The 15,773-nt window shown below is 39.5% G+C and overlaps 1 protein-coding gene across 1 annotated transcript in view; it reads right to left on the reverse strand.

The window, feature by feature from the left end:
* Positions 1–15,773, reverse strand: part of CAPN13 (calpain 13) — a 104,293-nt gene that overhangs the window by 63,714 nt on the left and 24,806 nt on the right. Inside the window, exons 3-5 of the mRNA XM_072631158.1 lie at positions 14,093–14,149; positions 11,650–11,768; positions 2,551–2,693 (exon numbers count right to left, since the gene is read on the reverse strand). Coding sequence (XP_072487259.1) covers positions 2,551–2,693; positions 11,650–11,768; positions 14,093–14,149 — 319 coding nt within the window. The remainder of the gene's footprint in view (positions 1–2,550; positions 2,694–11,649; positions 11,769–14,092; positions 14,150–15,773) is intronic.

A 15,773-nucleotide genomic window follows, 5' to 3' on the forward strand; every position in this document is an offset into this window, starting at 1 on the left:
TATATTATCTCATTTGGTGATATCATCAGCTCCCATGGATTCAATTGTTATTTTTTGAAGATAATTCTCAGATCTATATATCTGACATCTCTCTATCCATCTATCTCTCTGTCTATTTATTCATCCATCTACATTTTCTGAACTACTGTCCTATATCATGAATTGCCTTTTGGACATCTTGAACTGGGCATCCTGTAGACATTTCAAACTCAACATGTCCAAAATAGAACTCATTATCTTCTCATCAAAATTATCCTGTCTACTTAGATTCTTCATTACTGTTGAAGGTCCCACCATCCTCCTAGTCACTCAGGTTCACAACCTCAGTTTCATCCTCCACTTCTCATTGGCACTTACCCACGTATCCAGTCCACTGTAAATCCTTGTCATCTTAACATCCACAATATCTCTCACATATATCTTCAATCAAATAGTCACTTTTGTATGGGCTGTTACGACCCCTCTGTCATTATAGTAACCTAACTGGTCTCCCTGTCTCTTCCCACTCCAAATTATCCTCCATTCAACGGCCAAAGTGATTTACCTTTAGTGCAGGTCTAACAATGTTGCTGGCCCTATTCAATAAATTCTAGTACTTCCCTATTACCTTCAGTATCAAAAGTTCTTTTATTGATATTCAAAGCTCTTCACAACTTTGCACCTTCATCATCTTTCCAGTCTTCTTATTTTTTGCTTCCTCCGTGAAACTTCCACAATCTCATTCCCTACAATGCAGTTAAATTGGTGCACGTGCTTTTCCTGAGACAACACTCCCTTTTCCAAGTCTGCCTCTGCATGGGCTTTCCTTCATCCTAGCTTACTACTCTCTTTCCTTCTCTCCATCACTTCTTGATTTTCCTTTAAGACTCAGTTCCTTTTGCAGGAGATCTTTACTAGCTCCCCACCCCTCTTTCCTAGGAAATTTCCTCGCATTTCCATTACAGAGCTTGTATTATATTTGCTGATTTGTTGTTTCCCTCCTTGGAATGTCAAGTATGGACTACATTGTTACTTTTCTTTGTATTTCCTGCACTTAGCACATGTAAGTGCTTAATAAATGTTTGCTGGCTGGCTGACCTATCGATCTCTTCTAACTGCAACTGTCTTTAAGTCTTCTTAATCAATTGCCTATTCCTATTTTTGCAACAAGGAGACTGTATAGGAAGCTAGTCTTAAGTTCTTAAGTTCTAGGTTTAGGCTTTTATCTTTTATTCTAGAAGCAAAAAGGTGGTAGGATTCAAGTCCAGGTTTTTTGAGGCCCATTCCTTTGCTTTTGCAATATCCCTACTTCTAGAAAAAGAAAGCAGGCACAAGCTATATTTGGGCAGTTTTTAAGGGTTGAGATGTTAGGTCCTGGGACTTATTGTCTTATGCCACTTCAGAATCAAGGATTCTTTTCCCAAGTCAATCAATCCAATGACCAAAAGGGGTTAAAAGTTATCAGGCTGATTCTCATTCCTTTTGGAATTCTCATGGAATTCTCATCCATGTTCCCATAAGTCTCTCAGAAGTGAATTATCTTCCCTAACCACTAGATTCAATAATAACTATTGTATTAGCTGGGCATAGATTTCAAATTCTAAGGAACAACTCCTTCTGACATATCTCCTTGACAAAATCCTTTGACATTTCTCACAAGCAGGTTCAAAGAACAGTTGAAAACAAACAAACTATTTCTGGGAGTGTGATGCCTGCCTGTGGTACCTGCTACTGGGGAGGCTGAAACTGGTGGATGAATTGAATTCTGACATACAGAAAGGAAGGTTAAAAAGTCAGGTGTCCACTCTAAGTCTGGCATCAATACTATGGTCTCCCAGGAAGGTATGGACATAGGGCTGGAGTGGAAGTGGACCATCAGATTGCCTAAAAGGGGGCAAACTAGTTTAAGTTGGAGGCAGAAGAATTCAAAGTTTCCAGCTGGACCAAGAGCAGGGATGAGCCATTAGTGGCCATGGCATTTCCAGCTTGGGTTGAGAGAAATTCCACCCCCTTCCCTCACTAAATAAATAAACAAATAAATGAGCAAAAAATAAATGAATGAATGAACAAATGACTGAATGAATGGATGAATGAATAAGTAAGCAAACAAATAAATAATTAAAAGCTATCCCTTCAGGTGCTCAGAAGGGAGTTTGGGATCTGATAAAGAAGTGTCCTAGCAGCTCTGTAGTGTTGTTATACAATGTGGCATATGTTCAGTGTTAGATCTGGAGACAAGCACTGGGTTTAGGCTCTAACTTTGACACTCATTAGCTCTGTGACTATGAATAAGGTAATAAGTAAATTGTAAACACAGAAAAGTTACTACCTGAACTACTGGGCATGGAAACTCAGTCCCTCTGAGGCTAAAGGGCACTCTGCAGCTAATGCAGATCCAGAAAATCGACCCTTTTCAATGCCTGATTGCCTCCTTCCCCCAAGGCGTGTCCTATTGACCACAGGTCTGCCTAAGGATTAATGAAGTTTGTCATATTGCAGGTGGTGCGGCTGGATTAGCACATCCAGCCAGGAAAGTCGAGACGAGGACAGGAAGTTTTAGAAAGTGCTTACTTGGCATAAGCCTTCTCGAGCAAACAGGGCCAAAATTCGTCACTCCTTCCACAGGGATAAACAAACAGATATTTTCTACTGATTAGGTTCACAGGAAGACGGTCATCCACCACCACATCCACCCACTGTCCGCATTGCCAGAACTGAAAGAGAAAAGAGGGAATTCCCAATCAGAATGACCCCAGTTTATATTGAGCGTTGGTTCAAATGGAGAATAATTGTAAAGCACTTAGCGCAATACGGGGTACATTCTGAGTACTATGTCAATGTCAACGACTACTACTACTACTGCTACTGCTACTACTGCTGCTGCTGCTGCTTCTCCCCCTCCTCCTCTTCCTCCTCCTCCTCCTCCTCCTCCTCCCCCTCCTCCTCCTCCCCCTCCTCCTCCTCCTCCTCCTCCTCCTCCTCCTCCTCCTCCAACAGTGTTTGCTAGCTGTGTGTGACTTTGGCCAGGTCCTGTCACTTCTCTAAGCCCCAGGTCAATATACTCCCACCGGCAGCATGTTTTTGTATTCCAGGGAGCAAAGAATACATACTTTTTCAACATTAAAAAGCAAACAAAAAACTATAATTGGCAAGCCCAATCTGGCCCACTGTGTGTTTTTATGTGGCTCACATTCTCTCCCTTCCACCAAATTATTTGTTTTTAACATTTTTTAAAAAAAATTTGAGTTCCAAATTCTCTTCTTCCCTCTGGTCCCTCCCCCATCCAATGAGAAGGCAAGCAATATGATATTAATTATTATACATGCAAAATCATGTAAACTTATTTCCATATTAACCATGTTGTAAGTTTTCAAAAGTAAGAAAAATGAAGTAAAAAAACATACTTCAGTTTGAGCTCTGAGTTCATCAGTTCTCTCTCTAGAAGCAGATAATATATTTCATCATGAATCTTTCAGAATTATCTTGGATCATTGACTATCAGAATAGTCAGGTCTTTCATAGTTGATTATCACTATAATACTATGTTACTACATACACAAATCACCTGGTTCTGCTCACTTCACTCTGCATCAGTTCATATAGGTTCCCAAGTTTCTCTGAAGCCGTCCCTTTTGTCATTTCTTATAGCACAATAATAATCTATTGCAATTATATATCACAACTTGTTTAGCTGTTCTCTAATTGATAGTTCTTTGCCACCACGAAAAAGAACTACTATAAATACTTTTGTACAAATAAGCCCTTTCCCCTTTTCTTTTATCTCTTTCAAATACAGTCCTAGTAGTGGTTCCTGAGTCAAAGGGTATGCACAATTTTATAGCCCTTTGGGTATAGTTCCAAATTGCTCTCCAGAATGGTTGGATCATTTTGCAACTTTACCAATAATATATTAATGTTCCAATTTTCCCACATCCCCTCCAATATGCAACATTTTCCATTTTTGTCATCTTAGCCAATCTGATAGATGTGTGGTAGTACCTCAGAAGTGTTTTAATTTGCATTCTTTAATAATTTGGAGCATTTTTTCCATATGACTATAGATAGCTTTGGTTTCTTTTTCTGAAAACTGCCTGTTCATATCCTTTGACCATTTATCAATTGGGAAATGGTTAGTATTTTTTATAAATTTGACTCACTTCCCTACATAATTGAGATGAAGCCTTTGTCAGAGAAACTTGTTGGAAAAAATTATTTTCCAATTTCTTGTTTTCCTTCTAATTTTGTCTGCATTAATTTCATTTGTGCAAAACCTTTTTAATTTCATGTAATCAAAATTATCCATTATACTTCCTGTAATTCCCTCTATCTCTGGTTTGGTCACAAATAGAAATGACAGGTGAAATTTTTCATGCTCCCCTAATTTGTTTATGATATTACCCTTTATGTCTAAATCATGTGCCCATTTTGACCTTACCCTGGTATACAGTGTGAGATGTTGGTCTATGCCTAGTTTCAGTATGGCTCACACTCTTAGTTCTGTAGTGGGTCAAAGTTTACCAATCCCTACATTCAAAGGTCTGGTTTCCTTATTTTTAAAACAGCTGACAGAAAGTTTGCACAATCCATTAAACAATAAGCATTTATTAAGCATTTACCGTGTTACTCATCAGGAATACAAAGAAAGGAAACAAACAATTCCTTTCTTCAAGGAGACATGTGCATATATATTGTGACTTCATTATTCAGATTTTCTCTGAAGTCAGGAAAAGATTCTGGGACCCAGCAGTCTCAGTGGACTTTTGGAAGTCATAATTCAAGGACAGCGTGAGTATCCTGCTAACCCTGCCCCCTCTTACCCCCAAAAAACATACACAGGAAGAAGAATCCGGGCTCTGGAGGGAGGACACTGTCCTAAAGGGACTGAGGACAAAATTCAGTGGTTCAGTTCTGGAAAGAAGTAAGTATGAGTCATCATGATGGGAGTGAGGAGGGGGAAAGAAAAACCTCTATAGGCATTTCATGATGAGCATTCAAAGATGGGATGGGTGTTACAGGCTTGGCTCCTAATGCCACAGCCTCAGCTTATTAGAGGGAGAAAAATTCCCCCTCTGATGGATATAGGTGGAATGTCCAGAAGCTACTGATTATTGTCACTTTTGGAAATATATGAAAGGATACTAAAGTTTTAACCCATTTCCCTTTCTTTTTGCTTGCAGCTGGTAAGCATATTCTACACCATTTTTCTCTTTCTTAAAACTGCTTCTAATTCCTGATTTTGTTCCATACTACTTACAAGTGATGTGATTCACATCTATTTGTCATTTGCCTACAAGGGGATTACAATGGAGGAAGTCAGTGAATAGCTTGGAATATATAGAATGAAAGATAATGGTGGTCCAAATGTTAGGGTATTTTTTTTCCTTTTCTTATTTAAGAGGTAAGTTGAAAGAGAGACTCTCCATTTTATTAATAACTCACATAAGCTTGACTTTATTAATAACTCACATAAGCTTTTTCCACCCCCAAGGCAGTCATCTCTTCATTTCCCACTTGGCTGCACTGCATTTCTCAATTATACCTGGACCAAGTAACTTCCCTTCCCTTCTCTAACTCAGAAACCCCTTTCAGCTCCTTTTTGTGTGTTTTCTTCCCTCATTTGATTGTAAGTTCTTTGAAGGCAAAAATCTTTTTTGATTTAGTTTCTCCAGCACTTAGTACAGTATCTGGCACATGATAGCTGCTTAATAAATGTTTCTGGACTACTCGTACAAGTTCCAAAATAACAAAAAAAAGACACATGATAAGACTCAGTACCTTTATCCCTAGGTTACAGAGTCACAAATAAGCAAGATTCAGGTGCCACATAGTACTAATATTTCAACGAAGCTTCCAATCTATAAAATAAAGGTCAGAATAAAAGAATGGATCAAGGGAAAGTCATGTGATTTGGGCTTTTGAGAAGAGAAAGGTTTCAGAAGGATAGAAAGAGAAGTCAGGTCCAGGAGCTGGTGAAATTCAGAAAATAGAAGGAAAAGAAGAGAAGGCATATTTCTACTTTTAAGTTTTCCTCACTGTCAAAACCTGCCTTGTAGCACTGTCTGCTGGTTGCAAAGGTATTTGCAAAATAGATACAAAATACATGAAAGGTGATTTTTAGAGGGAAGCATTAGCTGTCCAGAGAATCAGGAAAGACTTTGCATAGAAAATGGTACTTGAGCTGAGCCTTGAAAAAAAATAGGGATTCTAAAAGGTCTTAGAGGAAAATAATAGATCCTAGGAATTAAGGGCAGCCTATACAAATCTCATAAGGTTGATGTAAGGAAAGTGCTTTAAGGCAGTTATGTGCACTGATGTATAAAGTGCATGATATAGAGTTAGGGCAACTTGAGTTTGAATTCTGCCTCAGATCCTTGCCAAGTGTGACCCTGGGCAAGTCATTTAACCTATTTCATTCTCAGTTTCCTTATCTGCAAAATGCTACTGATAATAACACAACACCTTCACAAGGACCCAATGGGATAATATAGATAAAGCACTTTGAAAACCTTAAAGCCCTGTGCAAATATTAGTTAGCTATTATTGTCACTACAAGCAACATCCTTTAAAGTGACATAGAGAAGTGAATAGTGAGACTCAGCAAGGTGATCCAGTAGATAGAGCGCCCAGCCTGGAATCAGAAAGCAAGACTTGAGTTCAAATCTGCCTTCAGACACTTACTAGTTGTGCAACATTAGATAAATCATAACTTCTTTTTGCCTCAGTTTCTTCATCTGTAAAATGGGAATACTAGTAGCACCTCTCTCCAATGGTTTTTGTGAGGACTAAATGAGATGGTATTTAAAAAGTACTTAGCACAGTGTCTGGCATAGGGCAAGCACTAATAAATGTTGTTATTGTGATGATAATACAGATATAAAGTGATTTCACATTCATTAGCTCATTGAGGATCAAGTAGTATAGAGCTGAAAGGGACCTTTTAGATCATCTGGTCGAATATCTTTATGCCACATATGAGAAAATTGAAACCCAGTGAAGGGAAATGACTTGTCTGAAGTCACATAATGATTAAATAGCACAGTCCGTATTTTTTAAAATCAGACTTTTATGCACTTTTGTTTAATTCCTAATGATTTCTGCCCCATCTACCAAAAGAACTTTGCCTGTGACAAAGAAAAAAACAAAACAAATAGCAACAATTTTGAGCAAAACAGACAACACAGTGACTACGTAGAAACCAGGTGATGCTTCACACCTATCTTTCCCCATCTCCCTGAGGAAAAGAGAGTTCATAGATCTATAGATTCCAAGGTAGAAGGTACCTTAAAGGCCATCTGGTTCTACCCCTTTATTTTACCGATAAAGAAATGAAGTCCCAAGAGGTGTCACTTTTCCAAGATAGGAAGCAGCAAAGCCATGATTTGAATCCAAATATTTTCACATCTGTGGGTAGCTGGGTGATGCAGCGGGTACAATGTCAACCCTGGAGTCAGGAGAACCTGAGTGCCTCTGACACTTGCTAGCTATGTGTCAGTTAACCCTGGGCAAGTCATTTAACTCTGTTTACCTGAGTTCTTCATCTGTAAAATGGACTGGAGAAGGAAATGGCAAACCACTATGTTTGCTAAGAAAATCACAAATAAGGTCACCAGGAGTTGGAAAGGACTAATCGATTAAACAACAGCAGCAAATTCTCACTCCTAATTCAGCATTCTTTCCACTACAGCTACCTTCTCTCATTCTTATCTCTTTTCTGGTGCCAAGTTTACTAACTGCAACTGTACAATATTCTATTTAATTTTAGTATTCTTTTTGTTCATGTTGATGTAATCATTGCATATATAAATCTTCTGTTTCTTCTGGCCTCACACTGCATCAGTTCATACAAATCTTCCCATGTTTCTTAGAATTCCTCTTTATCCTCTCTTACATGCACTGACATTCCATTATATTCCTTTACCATAATTTGCTCATTCCCCATGCTCTTTGTTTACAGTTTCTTGAAAAAAGTGGAATTTGAACCCAGGTCCTCTAACTTCAGGTCAAGAGTTTTATCCATCATACCACAATACTTCACAACAACTGTTTGGGGTGGGATGGAGGCAGTTTCCCCATTTTTCCAGAATTTCCCTGAGACTCAGAGACATTAAGCAAATGTCTCAAGGTCATGTAAATGACCTTTGTAAATGACAAAATTATAATAATAGCTGACCATATAATGCTTTAAGGTTTATAAGGCATGTTACAAATATTATCTCACAACAATCCCGGGAGGAGGTAGAGGTTATTATTATCCTATTTTAAAGATGAAGAAACTGATACAGATAAAGATTAAAGTGACTTGCCCAAGGTCACCCAGATAGCACCTGAAGCTGGATTTAAACTCTGGTCTTCCGAACTTCAGGTCTAGACCTATATCCACAGGACCTCACTGAGCACAACAAACTTCCTTGGAGAGTGAGTGGCAAGATGTCCTAGCCAAAACCTCAATGTGATCTCAGGATGCATTGATAGAAGTTTAGTGTCTCAAACTAGGCATACTATAGACCTGCTGTACTTAGTAAACACATCACGAATCTTGGGTTCAGATGTGGACACCACATTTTGGTAAGGACACTGAGAGCATTGGATCACATTCAGAGAAGGGCAAGGGTCAGAGAAATCTCAACACAGGAAGGTGGTGAAGGAACTAAGAACATTTTGCTGGAAAAGAGAAGATTTAGGGAAGGAATATGATAACAGTCTTCAAGTTTTTAAAAGATTCTCATGTGGAAAACAGATTAAACATTATCTGCTTTGCTCCGAAAAGATAGAAATAGGACCAGTGAGTAGAAGGGTAGTTTTAGGTCCTAACCTGGAACTCTCAGTGGGGAAACTCCCTTTGCCAAGGCATATCAACAGCTCATCTATGTATGACTTAGAGTTTTAGAAAATGGCCTAGAGGCAGGAAGGGGTTAAATGACAGTTTCCTGGACAGATAGATACCAAGTCTGTATAAAAGGCAGGATTTGAACTCAGTTCTTCCACTCCAATGCCATGATGTCAAGTTGCTTCTCAGGCAAATGTAGCAGGAAAGCAAAGTTTGTACCAATATAAAGAAAAAGCTTCCTGACAAAGAGAACTGTCCAAAATGGAAACAACTGACTCAGGAAGTAGCTGGTGCCCTGTTCCTGGAGGTCCCTAAGCATATACTGAATGACTATTTGACTGATGTGGGAGACAGGACTCATGTTTCAGGGAGGAGTGGGGCTCAGTTCTCTCTGAGGTTCCTTCTAATTCAGGGATTTTTTAATTCTCAACAAGCTTCCCAGAGTCACATAAGTAAGTAAGTCAGTAGTGAAACCAAGAAGAGAACACAGATCTCCTTTGTCTTAGCTAATAATAGCTCACATTTCTACAACTTTATAAGGTGTTTTCCCTAATGTAAATGGGTGAGGTCAGCATAGCTTAAGGTGTACGAGAAAACCCAGAGTTGAAGCAACTTGTCCAAAGTCACGCAGCTAGCAGGCAATAGATTTGGAACAGGAACCAAGGTCCTTTGACTCCACCTTCCACTGTCCCATGTTACCTCCCAGCTCTATCACGCTGCCTTTCTTCAGCAAACAGGGGCAGACTTAATGACAAATTCATCTGCCAAGGACATTGGAAACTGGGCCAGGATCTTTATCTCCATGTCTCAGAGAAACTTCTCAAAACCTTCCTGTGTGACTTTGCTTTAATAAATACCTATCTTCTGTTAGGCACCATGTTGAGTTCTGAGACTATGAAGGAAGGAAGGGAACATTTAGTGCCTGTAGGTGGCTCAGTGGATAGAGCACTGGCCCTGAAGTCAGGAAGACCTGAGGTTTAAATCTAGCCTCTGACACTCACTGTGTGACCTGGGGCAACTCACTTAAATCTCTCTTTGTCTTAATCCAGTGGAGAAAGAAATAGCAAACCAATCTAGTATCTTTGTCAAAAATGTAGACTGTATTGGTTTGCTACAGTCACAAAGAGTCAGACACAACCAAACAACTGAACAGCAACAATGTGCCAGGAATTTTGTTAAGAACTTGATAGATTTTATCCTATTTAATCCTCAGAAAAACCTGAGAAAATCTGATTATTCTCCCCATTTTATAGTTTAGGAAACCAAGGCAGACAGAGGCTAAATGACTTGCCCAGGGTCACATAGCTAAAAAAGCATATGAAGATGCATTTTACCTTAGACTTTGGGTCTGGTGTCATAGAAAGAGAATTCAGAGAATTCTCTGTGTGACATTGGGCAAGTCACTTCCCCCTTTTCAGGTTCTTCATTTGCAAAATGAAGGGGTTGCTCTAGTTGGCCTCTGAGCTAGACCTCTGATTTGATGATCTGAGTTCCAGGCTGGGTGAGCTCGATCCATTCAGGAGGAGGGAATGCAATCAAAATAAGGCAATGGGGGAAGTGAGAACTGCTAGCCATCATCTGTTTATAAATGAAGTGGAACCCTCAATAGGACTGTCTGGACAGCTGGAGGTCACAGATGTTCTCCTGGCAGATCAAGCTGAAGAAGTGCTCTGAGAACACAGAGGGAGAGGTAAGGACCTCAGCAGAGACAGTGCAAAGAAGATGTCTTCACGGTGATTAGTAAAGCAATGTAGTGCAGCATCATTCTGGCTCCAAAATGTGGCTGAACCACTTTTCTAGCAGTAAGTAAGACATGTGGAGAAGAGGGCTCCAGATGGGAATCGGGTTGGAAAGAAAGAGAAGCATCATTAGGATGATGAGTGTAGGCACATAGATAACATTGGGGATGCCATCACATATCCTGGGAGACTGTGGAGTTTGAAGGGAAATATATTGTGCAGTGAAAAAAAACCCCACTGAATCTTAGTCAGGAAGTTTGGGTTCAAATCCCAGCTCTTCTTCTAGCTAGCTTTTTGACCTTGGTTAAGTTATATCCCCTGAAAAGGGCCTTAGATACTTCATCTGTAACACACAGTGGTAAGACATCAAGATCCCTTCCACCAATGTTCTATAGGATCTTCTCCCTTAACAATCAATCAATCTGCCACACATATCAGTGCCCAGTATGTGTCAGGCACTTTACGAAGCACTAGGGTACAAAGAAGTCAACAGGTCAGTAAGAAGTTATTAAGTACTTACAATGTGCCAGGACAGGGTACTTCCTCCTATAGATTTGAATTATGAGATTTATACCTAGAAGGGACCTGAGAGATCCTCCAGTACAACCAACTCATTTCACAAATAAGGAAAGTGAGACTCAGAGAGGGGAAATGGCTTCACAGGACCACTGCATTTCAGAATTGAAAAGGACCCCTGAAATTATTGAGTATGCTCCATCCTAGGTTCTGTTTTATTTTTTGCCTTTCCTTGAATAATGAATATGTAAGAGGTACTTGCTTATTATTGTAATACTTGTAAGGTACTTACTTGTTAAGGTGCTTAATAAATGCTAGCTGTCCAACTGACTGACTACTGACCCAACATAGGTTCATCAGGATTTGTTCATGCAGTTTTTATCTGAAGAAGTTCAAGGAAAGAATGTCTATTACCTTCTGAAGAAGGTAATAAGTGTGATTCAAAACTGAGTTCTTCCTGACTCCAACTCAGACACTCTGTTCTCTGTGCTACCTAGCTATCACTCCATGTCACATCACAGATACCTTTAAACCCTTTGCTCTTTTTCCATTGACCTTCCTGTAAGACAACCCGAAGAGCATACATACCTGGAAATGGAAAATCCCTGCATATCCATGGGTGAAGCTTTGGTTTGTTGGCACGATCTTTGCCAGAAGTTCGGGTTTTTGGGTTAGAGAGCCCAGGGCTGCTAGAAACCAGCAGTCACCTGTCAAAAGACAAAGAAAAATTACTCATAGAATCTAATATCAAGGACTAGAAGGGACATCAGAGCTCACCTACTCCAACTTGTACCTGACCAGGAATTTTTCCCATGACCCCAAAAAGTAACCATTCAGCCTCTCTTAGAGGGTAACCAGTGATGATGAGGATGTCATCATTTCTTAAAATAGCCCATTTCATTCCTGAACAGGTCCATTTACCCGGAAGTCTCTACCTCATTGATCTAACTGAAGCAACACTGTGTCACTGGAACTCTGCACCATGGATTTTGCATTACTTTCTCCCAGAATGATAAGGCTTAAAGCTAGGAAGGACTTTAGAGATCATTTCATCCAATTCCCTCAGTTTACAGACAAGGAAACAAGGACTCAGAAAGGTTGATTGAGTTGCACAAGGCCACATAGATCGTATGTGGCAGAATCAGAATTGAAACTGAGGTGTTCTGACTGCAAATCTAGTGCTCTTCCTAAAGAATTCTTCCTCTTACATCACACTACCTCTCTCAACACACATGATCCATGATCCTATATTTCCTCTCTAACTGTATACCCAGATGAATTTTGGGATGGATTTTTATTGTCCATGTCTAGGAGAAACAGACAAGAGGTTGATGTTTGGGCAGATTCAATCCCTAGGAAGGGGTAAGAGTGTCACATCTTTTCCAGAGAGTGGACATATCTGTCATAGCCCAAAGGACTTCTGTTTGTTGCATTAGATTAAAATGTAGATGAACCTTTGATGGTGTCAAACGGTCAGTCACTTAAATGTATTAAGTGCTTACTCTGCAATGAATTTCAAAAAACACAAAGTTTTCTCTCCTGCCAGTGGTAAGTACTTAAAGTTGGGTTTTTTTGTGATACTCTGATCCTTCCTTTGCAAAACTGTTATAATTCTAGCCATACTAGCTTCCCTGATACTGCACTCCTGACAGGACTCCCCATTTGTTGTTGGTCCTGGGTCTGCTCTTCCCAAGGATCACCTTATGCTGTAATTATTCTTTTAATACATTTTTACTGATGCTTCTTGTTTCTACATTGTCTGAATTTTCCCATTTGCAAATTTCTCTTAATATCGAGCTATGCAAGGGATCTAGGATTTTGGCAGCATAAAAGAACTGTCAGTGTATGAACTTCTTCTTCCAAAGGACCTTTTTAAAAATAATTTTTAATTAACAAAAAACCTATTTTCTCTTCCTCCTAATATCCCCTTCCTTGAAAACAAAAAGAAAATCTTTGCAACAAATGCACATATTCAAGTAAAACAAAGTCCTATAATGGGCACGTCCAAAATTACAGTTGCATTGAATTCTGCCCTGGTCAGAGTACAACTGAAATATTATTCTCAGTTCTAGGCATCTAGTTTTGATGAATATTGCTAAATTGATGAACATTGAGATGAAGGCAATTAGGGAAGTAAAAGGTCCCATGAAGATCAGTTGAAAAATTTAGGATGTCTATTCTGAAGGAGAAAAGACTAAGGAAGAACATGAGAGCTCTCTTTAAGTATCTATAGAGTTATTGTGTGAAAAAAAGATTCAATGATTAGTGGGTAAAAGCAGCAAGGAGGCTTTTTCATTCACTACCCATGTGCAGTTGGACCCATTGATTGGACCCATTGAGTCAGGAACTACTTCCCAACAATGAGAGCTATGAAAAATGGAGACCCTGGGATTACAAAGAAAGGCCCTGCCCTCAGGAATTATACATTTTAGTGAGGGAAAATAGTATGTAAATAACTAGATACCTACAAGGTATATGGTGCAAATGGAAAGCAGCCTTGGGGGGGATAAAGGTCTTAGCACCTGGGTTGATGAGAAAAGTCCTCCCGAAGAAGGTGAAATTGAGATTGAGACTTGAAGGAATCCAGAGAGAACCAAAGAGGAGGAGAGAGAGTGCCCTGAACATGGAAGACATGACAACGGGTGCAAAGGCCCACAGGTGAGAGGTGCATTGTTGTGCTTAAGACATCTCAAGGATTGTGGTGGGTGGAGGGGATTAGAGTATAAGAAGGCTGGAAAGGGAGGAATGTAGCTTTAGAGCTACAGAAAGTCAATGATTAAATCTGAAGCAGTCATTGAGGGAGGGCAGAGTTTGGCCTAAATTATCTCAATTCTCTTCTGTTTTGAAATCTTCATTCCTGATGATCTTTTGCTCTCTTGGGTCACTTCCACTTCTAATGTTTCAGGATGCGATGCTCTAGAGAGGTACTGGTTTGAGGAGAAAACTCCACCAATGCTTCTTCACTGGCAGGTCTAGGCTGTGTGGCAATGGCTTGACTCCCTATCTGGGAAGGAAAATGACATGATCTTACCTGCTTCTCCTTGTCGAATATCAAATTTGCTGATGCCATCCAGAATAAAGTGAGGGGAATCGGTCCCTGATAATTCCTTAGAAAGAGAAAAGGAAAAGTCATGACCATGATGCTTTCCTACCTTTATGAGAGGAGATGTTTTTGAGGATTTGAGGTTACTCTTAACTAGGTGCTTAAAATCTCATTTGAAAACTTTTAGTTTAGTGCTAAGGTTTTGCCTTTAGTCAATCATCAGTCAATAAACATTTATTAAATGCCAACTATGTTCCAGGCACTGTGCTACAGACTGGGGTGGGGCGGGGGGAGGGGGGGAGGTGCAGAAAGAGCTCTAACAAATCCCAGTTAGCAGCAGTTACTAAGCAGACTGGAAACTCATGGTAAAGTAATCTTCAGAAACGCAAAGAATCTGCATCCTTATGTAGCAGCTTATAAACAAAAGAGTTGCTTTTCCTAGATAAAAACTGAGAAAATGTAACATAACCTAAATGACATTTATTAGTACCAATTTACGAAAATTAATAGGAATAAGAGGGTTCTGGAAAGAAACCAACTGATAGAATGATCATGTCACTATCCCCAGCTTACTATGCTAGAGATTTGGGGGCAATTTCCCTGGGGTGAGACATTGGACTCTCTCTTGGCTGACCTGAGTTATCTCACTCCTAGTAAAGGAGTTAATTTACTCTGTGTATTGTCTAGTATATTCTCATCTGTATACTTTCTCTTATTTCTGTTTACTATCACCTTGGATAAATTGACTTATTTATTATTAACTACATGTGATCTTTGTGGAACTGGCATTTGGTGACAAGTTAAGCCTCAGCTATAAAGCTTGGGGGTGTTCCTTCCCTATTAGGGAAAACATTCAGGATTGCAGCTTGAAGCTAAAAATTATACCCCCTAGACTAAAAACATCTAGAGGGCCAATAGATATAACTTTAGCCTACTACTTCCTCTCTGAGAAGAGCAGAGTTGCCAATGCCTGGCACCAATCTCTTGTTTCCCCTCCTATCAGGAATCAAAGTCTCCCTTCAAAAAGAGTGAATGCAGGTACTGTAACTAACACGTTCTGACTCTTAAGAAACTATTGTTAAATTTTCAGTGCGAGCATTTACACCTTGGAAAATCAGCAAATACTATAAAACAGGACTTCATTTGTTCTTTTGTTGATCGACTGTCTAGATTTAAGAAAGTGATGGAAAAATGTTAATAATACAGATTAAATTTAAAAATATATTCTATAGAGCTCCAGCCATGGAGTCAGGAGAACCTGAATTCAAATCTGGCCTCAGACATTTATTAGCTGTGTGACCCTGGGCAAGTCATTTAACCCCAATACTTGCACACACACATATGCACACACACACATCCTAATAATTTTTTTTGGAGAGCTGGTTGTTAAACATTTAGCTGTACACCCCTGGATGGGTGGAAGAAACTCTGAAAATATCTCTCCATGCCTCTCTTTGAGCCACATCTAGACAAACCCATGTGGACACATAACCTATATGAGCAATAAGACAGACTTGTCCCTTACGCTGGTCTAGGAGATCTCTCACTCCCACATCAAATGTCATTATTCTGTTAAATGTGAAAATGAACACCAAATTATTCCTCAGTTAATGACCCCTTAGTGGAGATTGATTCAGAAGTATGCTCTCTGTAAATTAAAATGGCTTAC

This window comes from Notamacropus eugenii, chromosome 1 (genome assembly GCF_028372415.1).
Source record: "Notamacropus eugenii isolate mMacEug1 chromosome 1, mMacEug1.pri_v2, whole genome shotgun sequence".
Lineage (NCBI taxonomy): Eukaryota > Metazoa > Chordata > Mammalia > Diprotodontia > Macropodidae > Notamacropus > Notamacropus eugenii.